General features: G+C 47.6%; 2 protein-coding genes and 1 long non-coding RNA gene across 4 annotated transcripts; 2 read left to right on the top strand and 1 right to left on the bottom strand.

Moving 5' to 3' along the window:
* Positions 1–3,911: 3,911 nt before the first annotated feature.
* Positions 3,912–5,002, bottom strand: LOC121353113. Its single transcript, XR_005955042.1, has 2 exons — positions 4,868–5,002; positions 3,912–4,049 (listed from the first exon to the last, which is right to left on the bottom strand). It is a non-coding gene; the product is annotated as an uncharacterized LOC121353113 (long non-coding RNA).
* HOXA9 (homeobox A9) lies at positions 4,177–7,523 on the top strand. 2 transcript variants are annotated; one of them, XR_005955041.1, is made up of 2 exons: positions 4,177–5,700; positions 6,116–6,242. XR_005955041.1 is itself a non-coding variant. In XM_041466662.1 (2 exons), the coding sequence occupies exons 1-2, from the start codon at positions 4,451–4,453 to the stop codon at positions 6,352–6,354; spliced, it is 786 nt and encodes a 261-aa protein (XP_041322596.1). In that variant the 5' UTR covers positions 4,181–4,450; the 3' UTR covers positions 6,355–7,523. The 2 variants fall into 2 exon arrangements, 1 of the variants encoding a protein (XP_041322596.1); XM_041466662.1 differs by having other exon boundaries at positions 4,181–4,997; positions 6,116–7,523.
* A 5,713-nt stretch (positions 7,524–13,236) lies between these two features.
* HOXA7 (homeobox A7) lies at positions 13,237–16,580 on the top strand. The gene is made up of 2 exons (XM_041466874.1): positions 13,237–13,740; positions 14,764–16,580. Exons 1-2 carry the CDS (start codon positions 13,365–13,367, stop codon positions 15,045–15,047), a joined length of 660 nt encoding a protein of 219 aa, XP_041322808.1. The 5' UTR covers positions 13,237–13,364; the 3' UTR covers positions 15,048–16,580.
* The last annotated feature ends 5,058 nt before the right edge of the window (positions 16,581–21,638 follow it).

The raw sequence follows: 21,638 nt of genomic DNA, 5'->3' as shown, positions 1-21,638 counted from the left end.
GGCGGGAGGGCGAGAGGCATGTTTTAGTCACGTTTCTGGTTTTATTTTCGTAGCGGGATCCTTGCGTTAAGGACCACGGCAATGGGGAAAGTAATAATTAGCGCCTGAGAACTGCTCTGTGGTTTAGGTAGTTTCATGTTGTTGGGGCTCCACCTTTCTCTCTACAGCACGAAACTGCCTTAATTACTTCAGTTGATATCATCACCAGGTATGCTTGGTGCGAGGGTCCTTTCTACCCGAAGAAATCTTAGCACTGAAGTGAACTGTAGGCGTCAAGTCCCAATGCCATTGTTTCCCATCTGCAGCGGAGCCTCCTTTGATTCCTCAGATAAACACGGCAGCCGAGGGGGGAAGCTTGACAAGTTCTTCAAGGTTAGCTAGCTCCTAAGCGAGTCCCGGCCTGCTTGCGGGTTTTTAATATATCTCGTTGGCTGCATTCAAGGTCAGGTGCGTTTTTGCATTCCGCTCGGTGTGGGTCGAGCTCGGGGGGCCGGGGGGGAGGTGGGTGACTGTTGTATTTTTCAATCTGGATTTATTAAAAACCGAGAGACCTGAAAGAGTGCCTGGGGGAGGGGGTGGGGAGAGATCAAATCTACCTGCCCCACTCCAGGCATCATCAAAAACTGGGGCCCGGAGCGCAGCGCCCGCGGCCGGGTGGACCCAGCGGCGGCGGGGGTGCCCGGCCCGGCCGGCGGCTCTCGGCTCCCGTGGCGGGGTGGCCGGTTCTGGCTGGCGCTGCCGGAGGCGGGCGCACGGCTCCGCCACCTCCGTGCCTCCGCCGTCGGGCCCGCTACTCCGGGGCTGCCCGGGGGCGCCGGCTGCCCCGCGGCCCGCAAGGCCTCGGTTACGATCACGATTGCAGTGCGGGCTCTCCGCGGCGGCGGAACGGGCAACAGCGACCTCTCCGGGCCCGCTGCCGTCGCCGCCACCGCCGCCTTTTGTGTTCGCAGCGCGACCGCGGGCAATGGGCGGGCTCCCGCCGGGCCCTCCGCCAGCAGCCAGCGCCGCCGCGGCCGCGGAGCGGGGCACCGTCCGCGGACGAAAGGAGGGCGGGGAAAGGGACAGAAAACTCACTCGTTGCTCATTTATTTCTATTTATTTTTTTAGCCGTGGCGATTATGTTTGCCTTAAAAAAATAACAATAGTGAAACCTAAGAACTTTTTCGAAACTTCAGGCTGGGCTGCAGGAGCTCAGATGAATTTGGATAGCGGATTTCAGCCGTACTCAGAAAAGCAGTCGTCCCCGGCCGGGGCAGGAGCAGAGCTCTGCATTGCAGTCAAATTTAAGTGCTTGTGTTTGCCTCTCCACACAAGGTCTGACGGGCTATCTGCAGTGTCTGTGTACATTTCGGGGAGTGTATTTACAGTCCCGTGTCTGTGTGTGCCTGTATGGCGTCTTTTGCCTCTGCCCTTTTGATTCCCAGTTGAATCGCCTCATCCTGATTTTGGACTGCTTCCTCTAAATTCTGAATCATTTTTTCTCTTCACTGTGCCAAAACCCCTTCGTGGCTTCGTACCACCACTGGTTCCGTGAGAGAGGTCTGCAGTGGCAGGAAACCCTGGGAAAGGCGATCCTGAACTTCCCGTTCAGGAGAGATCGCCAACGCCCGCGAATTCCTGCCCCGCGCCCGCGTATGCTGAGCGCCTCCGTGGTGCGTGGCTAATGAAGCAGCCCTTGCAGATGCCCCCCCTCTTAAAAACCGACAGGATCCTTCCTGATTGAGCTGGGTGCTGGAGCTAGCGGAATAGGAGCCCTGCTAGTTCGGTTCTGTTGGGATGGAGGACAGGGAGTACTTTTATTAGGACACGATCGCTCCAGCAGTGCTTCGTTCCTGGGAATTCTGGTTTCATATAGCATTTTTTTGTCAATGTTGTTTCTGCCCTGTTTGGGGTCTTTTGCCCCCGAAGGTGTAAGTCACCAAAACCTTAAGAAATTTGCAAAGTAAATTGATGAAGAGAAATCGCCTACGTGGCTCGTATGAAAAATGTACTTTGGGTGAAAATGGATCTAAAACGGCCTTAAAAAAGTAAAATATCCCAGCGTAATTATCAGCAACGTGACCGCGTGAAAAAATACCTAATTATTTGCTGTATTTCTCCTCTTACTTTCTGTACATACTCTTCTGCCTCATGGATGCTGGCAGCGAACAAATGCGGAATTTTACAGGGGAAATAAAAATGCAGTCACGTTCTTTTAAGCGCTATTGTTATTGTTATTCATTTGCTATTAGTTTTGGTGAGGAACCAAAAAAATAAAACCCGCTGCTGAAGTTGAGAACCCAAATTCGAATATAAACATCCAGGACTCCTGCAGCTAAGATTATTTTTTCTGAATGGAAAAAGGAAGTTCTACAATCACATTTCACCACAGCTGACTCTTAATAATAAATACAAATGACGTGGAGTTCCGTCTTTCCAGGAAAGAAATACAATTATTTTTTTTTCTATTACGGAGTGTCTATACAATGGGAGAAAAGAAAAAAAAAAAAACACCCAAAAAAGCAGAGAGCTTTATTTGCATTTTTAAAATTGTTAGAAAATAACGGGCCCCTTGTTTATTGAGATCTTGCAACTGTTCCACGATTTTCGAACTCTAATGGGGGATAATAGTTTCATTATGAGCCTTTGTAATTTTGAATGTGGGAGAGAGCGGTGTTAAAATAGGCCCTCTGTAAGATTTCGGATTAAACTGTTGAGAAGACATGAAAAGAAAAAGAAAGAAGGAGAGCGAGAGAGAGAGGGAGAGAGACAGCCCACATAGCGATGTAAAACTAATTAGAACCACACTTTCGCATGCACAATATTTACACGCGATTTTAATCATTACTCAGTCGTCCCTACCATTTGCTGGGCTCTATTTTCAATACAAGATATTTCGAGTAAATTGAGCCTCTCACGGCGATTTTTTTGGTGCCCCCTGCATCTTAGTGACCGCGCTCCTTCGCCAGCCACGGGGATAAACAGCATGAATGTCCGCCAGGGAGAAATCAGGGAGTTGCAGGCATGTTTGCCAAGAGCTCAGCCACTACTTTAATTCCTAACACTGGACTTGGATCTGGCCGCCTCTTACTTTCCCCCGCGCACCCTCCCCTCCTTCTGCGGAGGATTGTAACCCTCCGCTCGGCTTCCGATGCCGCTAGCGTGTGTCCTGCAGTCACAGGAGGTGCCAGCAAATAAATAACTATATTTGCACATAAATTTGATTCACCAGAATGCCGGACGGCCGACTGCGAACGCCCCTTTGATAGCCGCCTGGAGAAGCAGGGTGCCTTTCGGCAGAGGGGAGACGGGGCATTTTCTCCCCTTTCCCCCCGCTGCTTCCCTGCATAGTTGAATTAATTGTGGTGATAAATACCGCCGCCCGGCTCTGCCCGCACTCCTTCCCTCCCGGCCAGGACGGCGGCTCCCCTCCGGCCGCCGCCGCACCGCCGCCCAGCCCGGCTCCTCTCCCCGGCCTGGCCAAGGGGTCCCCGGTCCAAGGGCAGGGGCAGCGGGGAGGACGAGGAGGGTGTTTCGGTCACTGCCGCGCCGTGCCCGGCGGGGTGGGGTGGTGAAGTGCAGTTTGGTGCGGGCCAGGCTAAATACCGAGCCAGCGCCTGCCCCTGTCCTTCTCCGACCGGGCGGGGAGGGCCGGCTCTGCGGCGGGGTTTCGGAAAGGGGATACGTTGAATTTGACTTTCCGCTGCCAGCTCTGAGCCGAACGGAACGGTATTATTTACAGTGGGTTCCCAAACTAAACACAATAGTATAATTTAACCTTTCCAAGCACTCGTAAATTTTTACTGCTGTGAAACACAGCGATGCAAATGAGAGCGCTCATAGTTACTGACTTAATAACAACCCCGTGGCTCCCGAAACAATAACTCCTTATGAAATATAATAATGTATATTTAAATACAGTATACCGCAACTACTATTTTGCTCTTTTTATTGCTTCAGTTATTGTATCATTTTATGTGAAGGTCTCCGATCACAAGGGTGGCGGGATTTTTTTTCGCGGAGAACACGACCCACTGATGGGATGATTAATTTTGATATAATATAGTCCGCTTAAACGAAAAAAAAAAGAAAAAGAAAAAGAGAGAGGGGGGGGAGAGAGAGAGGAAGAGAGAGAGAAAGAGGGGAGGGGGGCTGTAATACGGAATCTGATCTTTTAATCTCAGTTGGCCGCAATTAAAACAAACCCCGCCGTATAACTCAAATATCCCTTTGCATAAAAACATATGGCCTCGCTATAAAAATTATGGCTGGAAAACACTGACCCATTAATAGCCCGCGGACTGATTTATACTTTATTGTTCTGCTCCCCCGCCACGTGACAGGCGCAGCCAATGGGCGCCTGCGCTGCCCTCAACTTATTACTGACTCTACTTCTCCGCCAGCACCAAGTTGTTACGTGAAACCCGCAGCCCCGAACCGCGGCGGGTCCGCCGCCGCCCGCCCGCCCGCCATGTCGGCTCCCGGGACCCTCAGCAATTACTACGTGGACTCCTTCCTGGTGCCGGAGGGGGACGAGCTGGCGGCGCCCCGCTACGCCCCCGCCCCGCTGGGGCCGCCGCCGCGGCCGGCGGCGCTGGCCGAGCACCCCGAGCTGGCCCCCTGCAGCTTCCAGCCCAAGGCGCCCGTCTTCGGCCCCCCCTGGAGCCCCGCGCACCCCGCCGGCGCCAGCGGCGTCCCCGCCGTGTACCACCCCTACGCGCACCACCAGGCGCCCGTGGCACCGCCCGACGGCAGGTACATGCGTTCGTGGCTTGAGCCTGTGCCGGGCTCCTTGTCTTTCCCCGGGTTACCTACCAGCAGGCATTACGGCATTAAACCTGAACCGCTGGCGGCCAGGAGGGCTGACTGTACCACGTTTGACACTCACACTTTGTCTCTCTCTGATTATGCTTGTGGTTCTCCTCCAGTTGATAGGGATAAGCAAAGCCACGAAGGCGCATTCTCTGAAAGCAATGGAGAAAGTGAGGCAAACGGAGAGAAACCGCAGATCGATCCAAGTAAGTGGGACGGCGAGGGTAATGGACTTCAGGGCTCTGCGCCGGCCGCGGGGAGGTGTCGAGGCGCTGGGGCTAATTACGCGGCCGAGCACCGGCCGCTGCCGCCGCCGCTGCGCCAGCCCGCCGGGGTCTGCCTTCTGCAGAAGCCAGAGCTGCCTTTCTCAAGCTCGAACGGGATCTAGGACGGCTCTGGCTTTCCAGGGTGAAAGGAAAACAAAAACCCACCCTACAACTGCAACTTAAAAACACATTTAAAAAATAAAAAATAAGGAGAGAGAGAGAAATGCAGTAGCCGCCCATCCCCACTCCTGCCACCCCAGCAAACTCAGCAGGACGTGTCACATCCTCCTGCCTCGCCGCGCTCCCAGGCGTGGGCAGACGCCGGGGAGAGGGGTGCCTAGAAAGCACTGGATGTGAATCAGATCTTTTTTGAGACGGCTCTCAGGACAGGGCGGCTATTGCTGGGCTGAGAACAGAAACCTCGCCGTTGACTTGGTTCCTCCCCTCCCCCTTTCGTCTCCTCGGTGGAAAACCCCGGGCTGGATGCTCCCAGGACTACGAGACTGGTGGCAGAGCGCCTCGGGATTACTATCGCGATTAACGCCGTGCGAATAAGGGTCCTAAGAGGGCGAGGGTTTAATTATGCCAGCTGTAGATTAACTCGCCAGCTCCCCGGGTTTTGCCAGGGATGACACAGGAGAAGGTAGAGATTAAAAAGACAAACAATTTCGATGACATGTTGATCTGGCTGATTACTCCCCGGGCTGGCAGTTTGAGGTGTGGGGAGGCCAGGAAGGAGGGAGGGAGTTAGAGAGTGAGGAAGAGAGAGGAGGAGAAAGTATTTAAAAATTGTATTCTCCCCAAACAATAAAAAAGGCAAGGGGAGGCGGGGGCAACGGGGCTTTGCCGCGTGCGATTGCGTGTGACCTCCCCATGTGTCTGTATTTTGGAGTCCATTGTGCCTCACGAGCCTCTGTGCCTGGGGAAATGAGAGCCACGTCCTAAACACGAATACCGGAACACCTGATGGGCTGTTTCTGCGTGGATTTCCCTCCCAGCCCCCTCCCTCCACCTCCCACCCTCCCCCTCAGCCTGAACTTCTGTTGTTTTCGTTGTAGATAATCCAGCTGCAAACTGGCTCCATGCAAGGTCCACCAGGAAAAAGCGGTGCCCTTACACCAAGCATCAGACGCTGGAACTGGAGAAGGAGTTTCTGTTCAATATGTATCTCACTAGGGACCGTAGATACGAGGTGGCCAGGCTCCTCAATTTAACAGAGAGACAAGTGAAAATCTGGTTTCAGAACAGGAGGATGAAAATGAAGAAAATCAACAAAGATCGAGCGAAGGACGAATGATGACGACACGTGGGTTAAAATGAAAATGCGTAAAGTAAAAGAAAAAAAAAAAAGAAAAAAAGAAAAAAGTAAAAACAGACAGACAAAAAAATCATCCCCTCGAGCCCTGCCATGCAATGCGTCTGGGTCCAGGCCTCATTTTTCCCTTGGCAAATTCTGATTATGATTGTACAATGATAGTCACAGAGGCCAGATTGCCAGGAGAGGTACAGTAAGACTTTTAATTTTCTAATAGGAAAGAAAAAGGGGGCATTAGCACGAAAAGGCTGTTTAACTGGCTTGTATAAATCTACCTGTTTCTTCACTTATGGAAAGAAAAAAAAAAAAAGAAAAAACTACCTTTTCATAATGCACAACTATTTACGGACTGTATAGTTTAGTCTACGTAGTTAATTTTATTTGCTTTTTGCGTGGCAGAGAGATCTCTGCTCTAATACTTGAACACTGTGTTTTATTGTGGTAATTATGTTTGTGACTCAATTTATGTGCTTGGGTGCTGTACCGGATGTAATGGTGTAAGCTAGAATTCAATTTGAACTCAGGTTGTTTATTACAAAAATTGCATAGAGTATAGCTCTGTAGTGTATTAAGTCTTTTCTGTATAATTAGACAGTTAACCTTTGATTGTAAAATATATATATTATATATATCCCAATGCAAAATAAAAAAAAAAAAAAAGGTAGAAAAAACCGTTCGTTCGGGATGTCTGGGAATTACGGTTCTCAAAATATGAAGCAAGTCATTTTAGTATGCACAGTTGATACATATATAGTACTGTCTTTGTCGGTTGTATATATAATCTATATATTAAAAAAAGTAAATAAACAAACTAGCTTAAATATTGTTTTTGCACCAGTGAGCAGTTAGCAGATTTCGGAGCTATACGTATATGTGAAAAGGGTAACTACCTATGGTTTATGTTTGAATTTTAATCGAATGATTTGATGGTTACTGTAATGAAGGTTAATTTTATTGATAATAAATTATACATTATAAAAACCTACATTTGGTTACTGTAAATTTGTATCGATTAAAAAAAAATCTGGGAAGTTATGTTGATGCAGAGCATACACTGTCTATTTTGAAACAGTTACCTCATGGCCTACTGACCAAATCGTTGTGTTGAAATGATATTTAACTTTTTGCCAAATAAAATATATTGATTCTTTTCTATTTTGTGATGTTTTAAGATTATTGAGGAGAGATTCTTCCCCGGCACACCGAATCTCGCCAGCAGATATGTGGCGGGGCTAGGGCAGCTGCAGAGGCGAGGCGAGGAGTGGTATTATTTTCAAGCCAAGGCAAACCCACAGTTTTATAAACGCAGCCCCCAGGTGATGGAAATTTGGTCTTATTTTTATACGAAATGGACAGATTCAGGTCCTAAATGCCATAGCTTCTCTGAGGGTAGGGATTTCTTCCCCCCTTTGGTGCGATTTGGTAAGCTGGTGCTTAGCAGTGCGCGGAGGGAGCCCCTTGGATGGCAGCGGGGCACGGTGCCGAGCTAACGCCGTTTTAATAAAATTCGCCGCCGGGGCTGCGGGAACTGGGACGAAACCAAAATGTCCGACGTTCTTTAGCGCGGACAATAATGTAAATCTGCTCAGACAGCGACATTTAAACTGAGACTGTTAATTAGCCTCCACCAGAAAATGTCCAGCACTAAGTGTGCTTCCACAACCCCTGTGAGAAGGCTCGCCTTACCAAGGCGTTCATTTCAAATTCCCTGCTAGAGATAATTGCCCATGCAAAATATGTTATTTCAAACGTCATCCACTTTTTTCCTTCCCTTGCCTTCACTTTTGTAATTTTTTCCCCTTTTAAATGTCCCGTGGCAAATAAATACAACCCGTCGCGTTTTACTAGCGCCTCAGATTATATATGTATTTATAGGTAGATATAGAATCAGATAAAATTTTACTGACAATTATGGTAGAATTTATGGTGTCAATTTTAGTGGCTGATTTAGCCGAAGGAAAGCGGCGGGCCGGCAACAGTCTACAGCAGAGAACACAAAATTGTTATTCATTTTTAAAAAGAGAAGGATGGTTTCTTTGGAGTGGAATATTTCCATACATCCCCTCCCCATTGCACCTACCCCTCCCCCGCCGCCCCAAGCCAAACCAAGCTCAGCAACAAAAGAAAATAGCAAAGTCTATGAGCTTGCTGAAATTTACCCTTGTTTTGGGCGGACATCTTACTGCTCACAGTGGATATCCTCCATAACATGAATCGCAGCACAGCTCTACACCACACCGACCCTTGTTTGCAAATATGGCGAATAACAATAAAATCCTTCTTGTTTTATGAAGGTACCTTTACACATATATACATATATATACGTATATTTACTGAAAGCAAAATAGAACGGAACACGCTTATGGTCTTGGCAGAAGTTGTTGTTAGGAAAATTCAGAGCCATACTACAGTGCAATAAAAGAAAATGACTGCTGTAACCATTTATGGGGTGTAAAACGCTGCAGGGCTGAAGACAAAACTTAGGGAGCCGGCAAGAAGTTTACAGATGTGCAGAACTGCGGGAGGAAAAAAAATGCTTTCGACTTCATCTTTAAAAAAAAAAAAAAAAAAAAAAAAAAAGGAAATAAATCCGAGGTAAGATTTGATGAGTTCTAATTAGCAAAAGGGAGCTCGTTCTGGCGTGCACACACACAAAAAAACCCCTAATTGATCCCCGAGCCAGTATTTGGGGATGCTGGGACGCCCTCTGTTGTTGCAGACAGAGGCAACTTCAAAGAATCAGCATTAAGAGTGTGTAATAAATGACGGGTCTGCAAACTGTCTGGAATTCGGCTCTTAATGAGTTTACAACTGTCCAGCCACAATTAAGATTTTCTACAAAAGCCTTTTCATTTGTTTTGTCTGGCTGTTTTAGATAAAGCGGGAGAGCGGAAATAACAACCTTTTATTGGCCTTCCCGTGCTTAAATCCAGGCTGGGAGGTGCACATTTATCTTGCCGCGGGCTGGCGGGCCGGGCCGCGGGCTCGGGCGGGCGGCGGCGGCGCAGCAGTGGCGGCCGGGCGGCGGCAGGTGGCGCTGTGAGCCCGCGGAACAGCGCCCGGCCGCCCTCCGCCATCAAGCGCTCGCCCGCCTCCCCGACAGCTCCTAAAATGTCGACTTTATGGGAGCATAACTGGGCTTGGAAGAGCTGAGATGGTTTTAACAAAGGCCCATAGGTCTGAGGGTTCTTTTTGCCCCCCCGCTTATCCCCGAGTTTTTTCCCCGCCTTATCCCGCCGGCCTGGCGCCGTCAGGGCTGCGTTTACAGCCTGGCCACGCTCAGTGCACTCGTGGAGAAAGTAAAGCTTGATCTGCACCAAGGACACACCGTGCATTTATTATTCTCAAAATACCGAGACATTTCCTATTATGTGATAGAGACGGATTGAGCCCTGGCACCCAACTGCCAGCTCCTCTTTTTCTCCTTTGCCCCAGACCTTTGCTCTTCTCTGCTTAAGCTCTGAGCCTGCAAACAGGGTATCCTGATCTCCCGAAGGGCTGCTGTGAAATGAAATATTGGGATAAAGGAATTGAAGGGTCCGGGCAGGATGTAAGAGGGTGTCCCCGGCTCAGCCTGGGAGGAGTGCGCCCGAAGAGCTTCACCCTTGGAGCTCTGGGGCCAACCGATGGATTTTTCCAATGCCCTTGTCCGCTCCGCGTGACTGAGACAGCCGCGCGGGGAACCGGCAGTGCTGCAAAAATCTAGTTTGAAAATTATTTACCGGCGGGTGAAATTCTTCAACAGCTGTCTTTGATACAAATAAAAAGCCCTGCTTGTGTCCGAAGCAATTTCAGCTCTGTGGGACCCGTTGTGGTTATATTACACAGATGTGAGAAGGCTGATGCTCTGCAAACTTGACGTGTCTCTCAAAGTCATTCCTAACTTGTTCTCGCCGTCTATTTTGTTTCCTCGAATCGTTTTCCTTTTTTTTTCTTTTTTCCCCTTTTTTTTTCTCCTTTTTTTTTTTTTTCTTTTTTTTCTTTTTGCCGCTTTGCTTTTGTTGGCTGCCGCGTCTTGAGAATGAGGCTTAGTGTGGAGTTGTGGAATATTTTCAGATGGCAATTGCCAAAAGAGACGGGGGAAAAAAGTAATTGGAAGGAAAATAAATGCAGGAGGAAAGGAAGCATAAAATATGGGCTGAAGGATAAACGTTGTATTTCGTAAGTTTAAGCCAGACAACTAAACAAATCCCTGCATAGTACTCTGTAACAGAACTATTTTCTCTGCATCTTACTTCCATTTCCTTAAATCAAAGCCATTCTCTTTTTATCGAAATTCAGCAACGGGAATGTACTGAGCTAGTTTTTTCCCGCACTGATTCAAAGATTTAATACTTTCTAGGGATAAGGATCAACAGCCACTCCCTGCTTTCTAACAAGAGCCTTCCTATCAAATGTTAGTCTACAATGGCATTGCTAAACTTATTATGAGTAATTATTTTTTTCCTTGGGCAGTAAAATTATATTGAAATTAAAAAGTGTTTATGCATCGTCATACTAAGTAATAACTTGGCACAGCATGTTCCATTATAATCGTGGATAAATTATGGCGAGAACAGATTCCAAACCAACAAAATCTTCTCTACTATGAACCACATCAAGATACTGCTTAGTACACAAGCCATAATCATGTAGTGCTCCCAGGTCGCTTATAACTTACGAGCACCGTTTTATCACTACATTTTACTTCCCGGAAAAGCTCAGTGCCAAAGAGGAGTTGTCCAGAGCTTACAAGGAAAAAAAAAAATACAATTAATCCGTCCTAGAGGATTACTTTTTAAAAGCGTGTGAGAATGTTACCATGACCAAAACCTTGAAATCTGCGCCTGTTCACCCTGTCTCAATTGGAAAAAAATAAATTTAAATGAAAATTTACAGGCGCGGTAATCTAGCCTGATCCTGTAAGCGACAAAACGAGAAATTTCAGAGGGTGTTTCAGAAGCAGCGTTATGCCTAAGTCGCAGAGGGTGGGGGGAGTCAACAAGGTGCGGGGACCCTTGTCTAGGGGTCCTTCTAGCATTTATTCAGTGAAGGTTTTTTGATCTAGAAGGCTGGCAAGGAAAAATAAGCTGAAAGCAAAATACATTTTAAAAAAACGTGGCAGCGATAAACACATATAAGCAAAGAAAAACACATAAATGTGCAAATTGTAGAGAATCGGAGAGGTCGAAATGCAACCACCCAGACAATCTATTTGGTCCTACGCTATCCATATTTAAGTCCAGACATTGGTTATATTTGCTATTTCTTTTTCCTTGCATCTTGGTGTGTTGTCACCAGAGGAGCAATTTATTGGTCTAATGCCATCTACTTCAGCCTCTTTGATCCTCTTGGTCGTCGTTTTGTTTGCATCGCATTCGTTTAAGTTCTTGGGCCTCTATTCCCTTCCAGCAGCCTCTTCTGCCGGCAAGTTCCCGTACCGCGATTGCAACCGCAAGGATATTGTCTAATATTGGTGAATTGGAAGAAATAACCGAAGGGGCTCTTTCGGCGGCTTCTCCCTTATGCCTCCGAATAATATCTGCGTTTTCACACACTTAACACTTGGCAAACATCTACACACATCCACCACATCTGCACGCTCTGAAGCACCAGTATCTCAGGGATCTGGCTTTCAAGAATTGATTTGCTTCTGTCAGTAACCTGTGTTCATGGGGCCGCAATAACCACGCATAAAGGGTGCCAAAGGGTGCGCGGGTGTGTGTTGGAGGTGTGCAGGGGGGTGCTCCACGTTTACAAAACACAAAGTTTAGGGTCCGTGCGAAATATCGGCAAGAACAATTTTAACTGGTGAGAAAGTCTTTGTACACGGGGCACCAAACTATAATTGAAAGGAGAATTTCCGGGGCAATTCCATTGTGCTTCTTCCAGTTTATGATGTGCAATACAGGCAGGCAGTAAAAGCTGTCTTTACCAGGACTCCCTGTCTGAGGGAAGGAAACTCATTTTACGATCCGTTTAAAGGAAGGGCACGGAGCAGCATCCTCAATGGAGAGCCATTCGCATTGTTGGGGAGCCCAGTGTTTAGAAAAGCAGCAGCTCTCCCCGGCATCCGAGCGTGCCGCTGCCGCCTAACGCTCCGGACTGCAAGGTATGTAGGGCGGAAAGGTAACTCGGGCAGTAAACAGGCGGCGGCCATTTGAAGCCATTTGCAGGCGATTTCTTCAACTCTGGACTTTCGATTTATTCTGCTTTTATTTTTTGAGACATTCAGAAAGTTGAGTCTTCAATTTTTAATTTTTTTTTTTTTTTTTGGCCATTATTTGCGGTGGGTGGTAGGGGTTTTTCGTGCGTTCTGTTGTTGGGTGGGAGTTTTTTGTTTAGGTGGATGTCGTTGTTTGTTTGGGGGTTTGGGGTTTTTTTTTTGGGGGTGGTTTTCGGGTTTTTTCCTCCTTTCCTTTCCCGGGGAGGGCGACTTTGATTTTTGCCCCCCCTCGGGGGCTGGCTGCTGGGAAGCGCCTTGATTCCCAAGGCTCGGGAGCGGAGCGGGGTGCCGGGCAAGCCCTGTTGCAGGGTTACCGCCCGCTTCTTGTAACCCTGAAACAACGCGGGGCGGGGGGGGGCGAGGAGCCACCTCCTTCAGACCTGACGCGTATGGACAACCACACACGTACACATTTAGAGCGTTAAAATCTGATTTCTCCCGGCGCCCCCCGGTCCGGCGGCGAGCAGGCGGGGTGCGGTGTCCCCGGGGGCCGGGCGGGCGGCGGCGGCGGTGCCTGGAGGGCGGCTGGAGGGCGCTGCCGGGCGCGGCGGCGGCCGCGGGCCCAGCCCGTCCATGGCCGGGCACCGTCGGGCCCCGGCCGGCACCACCTGTGAGGCGGGCGGGGATTGGCGGGCGGCGTCACATGACCGGTCACGTGCTGCGGGCAGCTCGGTCCAAAAGAAAATGGGGTTTGGTGTAAATCTGGGGGTGTAATGTTATCATATATCACGCTACCTCGTAAAACCGACACTGAAGCCTGCCGGACAACAAATCACAGGTCAAAATTATGAGCTCTTCGTATTATGTGAATGCGCTTTTTAGCAAATATACGGCGGGGGCTTCTCTTTTCCAAAATGCGGAGCCTACTTCTTGCTCCTTTGCAAGCAACTCCCAGAGAAGCGGCTATGGACCAGGCGCGGGTGCCTTCGCCTCCTCCATGCCCGGCTTGTACAATGTGAACAGTACCATATATCAAAGCCCGTTCTCTTCCGGATACAGCCTGGGCTCTGATGCCTACAACCTGCATTGTTCCTCTTTTGATCAGAACATTCCCGTCCTCTGCAATGAGCTAACCAAACCCAGCTGTGAGAAAGCGGAGGAAAGCAACCTGCACAACCAGGCTGAGCCTAATTTCCGGATATACCCCTGGATGAGGTCTTCAGGTAGGGGCGAGCGGAGAGGGCTCGGAGCCGTGGCAGCCAGGCAAAGCGTGTCGCCAGGATTACTGTCAGCACAGCCTTTATGGTTTTAATTATAGCCGAGGCGCCATTGCGTAGAAAGCCCGTGGCATTGTATGTAAATGAGTATCATAAAACTTTTTATTGCCCAATTAATGGGTTCTAGCCTCGTAAATTTATTTAACTCCATTTGCTATGGAATTTTAGCATTGAGTTGATTTGCGCTGTTTGCTGTGAAAAAGCGGAGAGTTGGCTGCGGGCTCCCAGAGCCCCCACGGATAAAGCGTCTCCCCTGCCCTCTTGTCGAAGTTGGGGAAAAAAAAAATCCCGCTCGCCGGGCGAGGCGGAGGGGACAGAGGCGTTTAGGAGCGAGGGACGGCGTGTTGAGGACTTTGCCAGCTCGCGTTGCCACTCTCGTCCCCCCTGCCCTTTCCACGGAGATAAGAATCTATAGAAATGTACTAAACAGGAAAACGGAGGGGGGGAGGGGGGCACTGGGGCACGAGAGCGTGTGTGAAAAAGGAGAGCTCTCTTCTGGAGCTAAATGCTATGTATTGTTTACGATCCAGGCGGGATGGGTGGGGGGAGCCCAAGACATTAAAATAAAATAAATACAGCCCGGCCTTCCAGCTTTTTATTTCCCCTTGCGAAACGTGAAAGTCTGGAAGGTTTTAGGGAAATACATCGCCTGGGGGAAAAGTTCCTCCTCCCAAAAGCAATTTCCTCCCCCACCTCCTCTCCTGAACGCTTTCTCTTCACTTTTTCTAGGTCTCGAGCAACTTAATTTTTGCCCTGCCTGAGCAGGGCAGGTCGTGTGGCTGAAATGTCTTTGTTAGGGCAAAGTGGGGGGGCGGGTGGAAGTCGAAGAAGGGGATCGTTCAGTCTGGCTCGGCCACTTTTTTGTTTGTTTATTTATTTATTTAAATACCAACAAGAAAAATAAAAATAGAAAACTTTCCACTTCTCTTCTTGTCTAACTCCTGACCGTGTGTGTGTGCCTGTTTTCAGGTCCAGATAGGAAGCGAGGGCGCCAGACCTACACCCGCTACCAGACTCTGGAGCTGGAGAAGGAATTCCACTTCAATCGTTATCTGACTCGGCGGCGAAGGATAGAGATCGCCCATGCCCTCTGCCTGACGGAGAGGCAGATCAAAATCTGGTTCCAAAACCGGAGGATGAAGTGGAAGAAGGAGCACAAGGAGGAGAGCTCCAGCACCCCGGCTCCCAACGAGCCCACGTCAGCAGCAGCCTCTGTCGAGAAAGTGGAGGAAGACGAAGAGGAGGAGGACTAAGGAGTCCCACTCGAGGAAGTGATCTCTTAGAATAGTGTGTGCACATGACAGTTGGAAAAGCTCCCTTTAAAGGAGAAAGGAAAAAAAAAAAAAAAAAAAGGAGACTTTTTATTAAAAATGAAATCAGTTCCCTTTAATGATCATCTTGAAAGCAAGCGTTTGCAAACATGAAAACATTTCTTGGGTTGGTTTTCCAGCCTTCTCTCCACTCTCCCATACTCCCCAAACCTGCCCTATGCCGAACGTTTCGGTAATATCTCCTAAGAGCATCTTGCAATCAGCTTGGTTTTTTTTAATCTTCATTAACCCAAACCTGGGTGGGCTTCTTCAGGGGACATTTCAGTGGGAGAACTGCTGCTTGCACAGATAGTAAACCGTGACCTTCCGAAGTAACTACCTGACTCCATAGTCCCAATCATGTGTAAGGGGAAAAGTGCATTAGGCTCACATTAAGAAAAACTACCTAATTTTGAATAAGTAGCTCTGCACTTCTCTTTTTGTTTTCTTTTTTTTTTTATTTTAAATTTTTGTTAGAAAAGTATCTTAAGTAACAGCTACACTAACAAAAGATTAAACAGCAAGTAAGGGGGGGGAAAATGTTCCACAAACCACTACAATCTACAGCAATTATTTGTACTACCTATTTTCCAGACTACCTACCTATATATCTTGCTCTGCCTACCTATCTTCGAAAGTATACTGTATTTTAGTAGTCAAAAGGATGTTACAAGGTTACTAATGTGAATCGCAAAATGCTTTTAGACATGTAAGTGTAGTCGTTCGAAAAGCACGCATCAATAGCTTTGGTATAGAATTTGGTACCGAAAAGTCTGAATATATTTAAATTTAAAATAATATATTTATTCCAAAGCAATTATAAATGAAAACCATATGCTGCAATGTATCTTTGTTCTCGATTCTTTGCTATTTCGAGAGAGGAAGCAAACACACGCCAATATTGTACAAAGCGGTTTAATATCTCCCGTTGGCTTCTACCTTCAGCTGCTTCTGCTAAAGGCCGTTTTCTTATTCTACGTTGATCTTACTTAATATAGCGGAAAGTGTTCTTTGAAAAGTGAATTTAAATGATCATGTAACCACCTTAAAAAAAAAAAATCCACAAACTGTTTGTCCTAATTATCTGAACGTGTTAATATGTAATACCATGAATTTTCCTACAATAGCAGATATTGTAATTTTTTTTGTCATTTATATTCGTCTTGAACCTCATTTGTAAGATCATGTCATAAATTGGGAAGTATGTAATTAATTTGGAAACTTTGTAGCATGATGTATTGTTAAGAACTCTGTATAAATCCGTCTTGAAGGTTTGGCTAAAGTTTATTCACAAATTGTATGTTACAATGTGTTTCGGTGTGTTCGTTGTGAACATTTGGATATGCCGTGTAAGTATTGGAAGTGGGAAAAAAAATGTCTGTGAACTCTCTTTGGAAGTGATACCGTGTTCAACTATCTCCCACGATAAATGTGTTTTATGTTACACAGAAAATAAATATGCTTGTTGACAATGAATTGTGTTTCTTTATTGAGGAACCAGTTCGAGGGAAGCAACAAAAAATATATTACATACACTAATAAAGAAATTAGACCATCTAAACATTTTTTCTTTCGGTAATCAGAAAGGGGGGGGGGAACCCCAAGGTGATGAATTGATAGGAATCAGTCAATATCTCTATCTAGACTTCGTGATTTTTTCCCTAGCGTTGTTGATTAATAAAGCGGAAAGCCTTCTTTATTGGGAGAGCTTCCTTCCACCGTGTTCCCGTGTCCTCTTGCAGTCATTACCCCAGTCCAGACGATCGGCGATCAAGTCGAAATCGCACGCAGTGAAAGAATATTTTGTAATGAACAGAAAGTGAAAGACGAAACTTCCAAGTGTAAATGATCTGATCGGGTACATGTGTGGTTTGTATGTGCGGCTTTCGGGGGCCAGGGGGCATCACGGTAGCACGAAAATGGGGGGAAACTGCCCCGCTTTAGAAAACGTCTTATTTTTGCCACTACCACGTAATATCAGTATTTCCCCCCCCCCTTTTTTTTTTTTTTTTTTGATAATAATTAAAAGGAAAAAAAAATCGAACCTGAAAAGTCCTTTTATTCGGCCGCATAAATACAGGTAAGACCTGGAGCGTTATTTGCGCTGAAGTTCCCTTTTTTCTACTACACTCCTGGTCAACGCACTAATTGTAATTTTAATAAAATTAGTACAAAGTCCAGGTCTTTTAAAAAACTCCAGGGCTGCCTCTGTGGTAAGATGGCGCCTCTCTAAGACCTGCCTCTTCTTAGTGATGAGGAAAAGGCCATAAATCCGTTGTTGTTTATGAAAATTTACAACTTTGCAATACAACTTTATGAGTTGTTCGGTTTTTCCATTGGTCGTTGTCGGTCATGTGGATGGTAACCGTGAACATGAACTTTTTTATAATTTCCCTTGCGAGAATAGAGCCGCATTCTTTTGCTGAGCTCTGTCCTGCTTCGGATCTCTCTGGCTTTCAATCCCCATTTCATTTGTTCTTTGTAAGGCAATAGTGAACAAAGTGTGCTGAGGTTCGGCATAAGCAGCCGCCTAGAACACAGATCCGGGATGGCAATTTCCAGTTCCCCCGCTGGAAGGTGTGGCATATTGGATTCAAAGCACTGGCGTGGCAGATTTTCAACTTGCAACCTGGCTAATTTCCTGCTTCTTCTGGCACCAAAAGGAGGGCGATTCGTCTCCTGTGCAGCCAAAGCGACAGCTGTCAAAGTCGCAGGGGCTCCTGTGAGCCAGAACCTAAAAGGTGAGAAATGTATATGACACTACTGTAAGCAGGGAAAAATGGTTTAATACGTTTAAATATTAGACATGTGCAATTAAACCAAATGGAAATGTTACCGGCCAAAAATAGAGATGGCTGCAGCTCAGTTGATTTTAACTTAGGCAGTGCATGCAAAAATATGCCTAAATAAAATGTTTATTTTCTGTGATTTAGCAAAGAAACGGTGGATTTATTTTTTTTTTTCTCGAAGTTGATTTTTTTTTTGCATTTGGCAGGGGTATGTTGTGACGTTCAGGTTATTTTCTAATAATTCAGTTTTACAGCATCAGTGGAGGGGATTTTTTTTTTTTTTCCCAGCACCAGGGAAAAAAAAAAAGTGATATCCCCAAACATTTTTTTTTAATACTGATTCGCAGCATTAGCTCATTAGCTTAAATTTCATTTGCGGTTGATGAAATTTAGATGTGATTTATTTTTTTACTATTTCATTAAAAAAAAAAAAAAAAAAAACCAAAAAAACCAAAAAAAAAAAAAAAAAAAAAAAAAGAAAAAAAAAAAAAAAAAACCAAACCAAACAACAACCAAACAGCACAATGTCTCCTAGCTTCTCTGCCATGTCCGGGAGGTTATTTCTAGACGGGGGAAACGGCTGAATGTGTCTTAGGTTTTCTCTATCAGATCAAGCGCTGCCTGCATAAATCCCTTGCCCCGCCGTGGGTCCGTTGCCGGCGGTTCGCGACTTGCGCGCCTCGGGTGCGCGGAGCGGGTTTCGCGGCTGCTGAACCCATTTCAGCGCCGGAGACGGAGCTTCCCCCCCCCCTTTCTCTCCTTGTTGTGACTGTTACGGTGCGGCGCTGGGGCGGGGGAGCGGCGGCCGGCGGGCCGGTGCCCCGCGGTGTGCGCCGGCGGGGGGCAGCGAGGACCCGCGGACGGCGCCCCCGGGACCCCCCGCCGCCGCCGCCTGGCTCCGCTCCCGCCTCCTCACGGCGAAAGAGCGGCTCGGAAGGCTTTAAACGGCGGCCTCGGCTGTGCCTGTGCCGCCGGGCTGATAAAGCACTGCATTTGCATTGCATTGCGGTATCCGCCGGACTGGAGCTGCAGTGAGCGCCGATTATTTATTGCGGGTCGCGGGTGCTCAGTGCTGCCACGGCGTGGCGGGATGGCGGAGGCGGGCGCGGAGTGGAGCGGCCCCCGCAGTCCCTGGAACAGCAGCGCTGGCAGCCTGCGCTGCTCGGGGGAGCCCAAATAAAAGACCAAGAGGAAAAAAAAAAAAAAAAAAGCGGTCTATCTTTTTCTCCGGGGGAGTATCGGAGCTCGCCCCCGGGCAAAATATTCCGGCAGGACCGGCTCTGCCCACTCCCCTTGCCCTCCGATTCTACCTCGGTGTGTGTCAACTGCAAGTTACCACGGTGGGAGCCGGCTGGGGAGGAGCCGCCCGCGTCCCCCCGGCCAGGCTCTCTGTACCCCGCCAGTCTAAACAACGGTCCGCCTTGCCCAAACTGTTTGGATTAGGAGCTATTAGTTAAAGGTTGGTTTTGATGACGCTGGCGAGCACGAGAATGATTTGAAAGTGGTTTTATATACTAAGAGAAGGAGGCTTTTAAGCTTAAGAGGGTAACTACTCCCGCACCTGTATCCGAAAGTGGCTGGGGTCGCGGACGCGTTTGCGGCGGGAGGAGGAAGGCGAAATGTTCTGTGGAGGAGGTGCTGGGGGTGCGTGAAATTACGAAAACAAATAAAAAGGGTATGAAATACACAGGTATCGCGAAGTGTGACTTTGTTGCGGTGGCAAAATGCAGCGACTGGCTTTCTTTCTGCTTTCCAGAGTGGGGGCGGGAATGGTAAAGGAAAACTGCTGTGAAATGTGTTCAGGCCGGACATTTCTTCGGCAGACTTGGGGGGCAGCAGATTATTGTGATTCGGGTTTTTCTGGGGTAGGGGGAGGAGCGGAAAGGACGCCTGAATGTGACTGAAGCAGAGATTGCGGTGCAGATTGCTTGGCTGTCACTGTAACTACTCGAACACGACCCAGTCAGGCAAACGTGCAGATTTCATTCCTTTTCGTGTTATGGGATCGGCGAATAAATATTTTCGCTGCCTGCCGTCGGGCTTTCACAACTTGGTTTGGACGCAAACAGTAACTTGAAAAACGGGAAAGAAACAAAAAGAAATGGAGGGGGAAAAAATCAGCCTGTAACCCATGCTACAAAATGTAAATATGACTAAGCCTGAAGCGAATTTTATTTTAAATTTTGTTTTGGTCTTTGTGTGATGGATTCAAACAAAAGATCGTCTGCCCACAACTTTTTGGAAGTAAGGCCGATGGGGTTTGTTTGTCCCGAGTATTCCTTTTTTCATGGTGCGTTTTCGTTTTGACTTAAACTGGCGAAAAATTATGCTCTTTTAAAAGACTTTTCGCGTTTAGCATGCTGTGTATGAGTGTTTGCTTGCTGGTGTTTCCTCCTTTTTAAACTCTATTCTCACAGGCTAAAAAAACCCTTATTTTTCCGGAGAAATCTGCTTTTCAGGAAATACATGTTTCTGAAATGACCTCTAAAAGCATGCAGCTAGTGAGCTGTAATTCTGCCAGGTGTGTTTGTTGATTAGCTGGGCTGAAGAGGTTAAGGAAGTTGAAAAAAAACCCGAAGGCAATCAACATCTGAATGTGAAAGTCCAGCTGAGACTGCAAACAATACAAACTATTGTGGAGCGATGTTTTAACTCACTACTGTTTTATAGGTATCGTAATCTGCCCCCGGAAATGAGACAAATAGTCTCCCAACAACAACAAAACTCTCCTTTGAAAGCTGCTTTAGGAAACGCTGCTCGTACGAATGTCACTTTACGTGACAGAGCGCGTTTAAAATTAGTCTATTCAATCTGTTGTAATGGGCACGGATTATGAGTAAACACATATTGGAATGAACAACCTCATGTTATCTGCAGGAACTGCAGGGTTACGGCTGAATTAAACCCGCATCAGCGAATTTCGTCAGAACAGTTACTGTCCGAGCCCTGGGCCAAGAATTATATTTCCGCTATGGGGTAACTGCCATATTGAAAAATGAAGGTGGAAATGTTTGTTTCGGGTATTGTTCTTCCCCTCTTAAAGACACAAATCCACGTTTAATCAAATTATTCGGAGCAACAACGAAACCGATTGGCTTCTGCTGACTCATTAGTGGGGTCGTATTAATTAGGAATAGTCCTACTGGCTCGTTTTTGAATTTGAATGTTTGATACCCTCGGCTCTACTCTGGTGGGAGGAGGGTGGACTTGGGGAGAAGAGACACATGGAACTTCATCTGGGCTGCCGGGGGGCGCCGGGAGCCCATGCGGCGCTTCCCGAGGCCTCCTCGGACACTTGGTGCAAATCAAAAATTCCACTCCCCAGAAGGCCACCGCTCCAACCTCCTAATTATGAGGGATGTTCATTAAGATACGAGACCTCTTCCATTGCAGGACGCGTTAGTTTCTCTCACAAAAGCTGGATTCGGCGCTGGGGCGGGCTCCCTGAGCTCCGAGGAAAACCTTAGTGGAGGGGCAATTTTCGACTGAATGGATAAATAAATACGTTTTAGAATAGCTTAAAAATTCTTGGATGCAGTTGTGGCATCGCGACGGCAAAATGGAGAGAGGCCGAGGCCCCCCCCCCCCCCCCTTCGCCCCCCACGCTGCGCGGCGCTTCTCTCTCCGTTTCACGTGCTCCCTCCGCTCCAAAGTTTCCCTTCGCAGCATCCTCCGCCGCCGTCTCCTTCCCTCCCTCCTCCTTCCCTCCTCCGGAGAGCCGGGGGCGGTTCGCCCACCCTTCCCA

The sequence above is a fragment of the Pyrgilauda ruficollis genome, unplaced genomic scaffold, assembly GCF_017590135.1.
Source record: "Pyrgilauda ruficollis isolate IOZ18807 unplaced genomic scaffold, ASM1759013v1 scaffold2, whole genome shotgun sequence".
Classification (NCBI taxonomy): Eukaryota; Metazoa; Chordata; class Aves; order Passeriformes; family Passeridae; genus Pyrgilauda; species Pyrgilauda ruficollis.
This window is presented reverse-complemented; position numbering and strand designations above follow the sequence as displayed.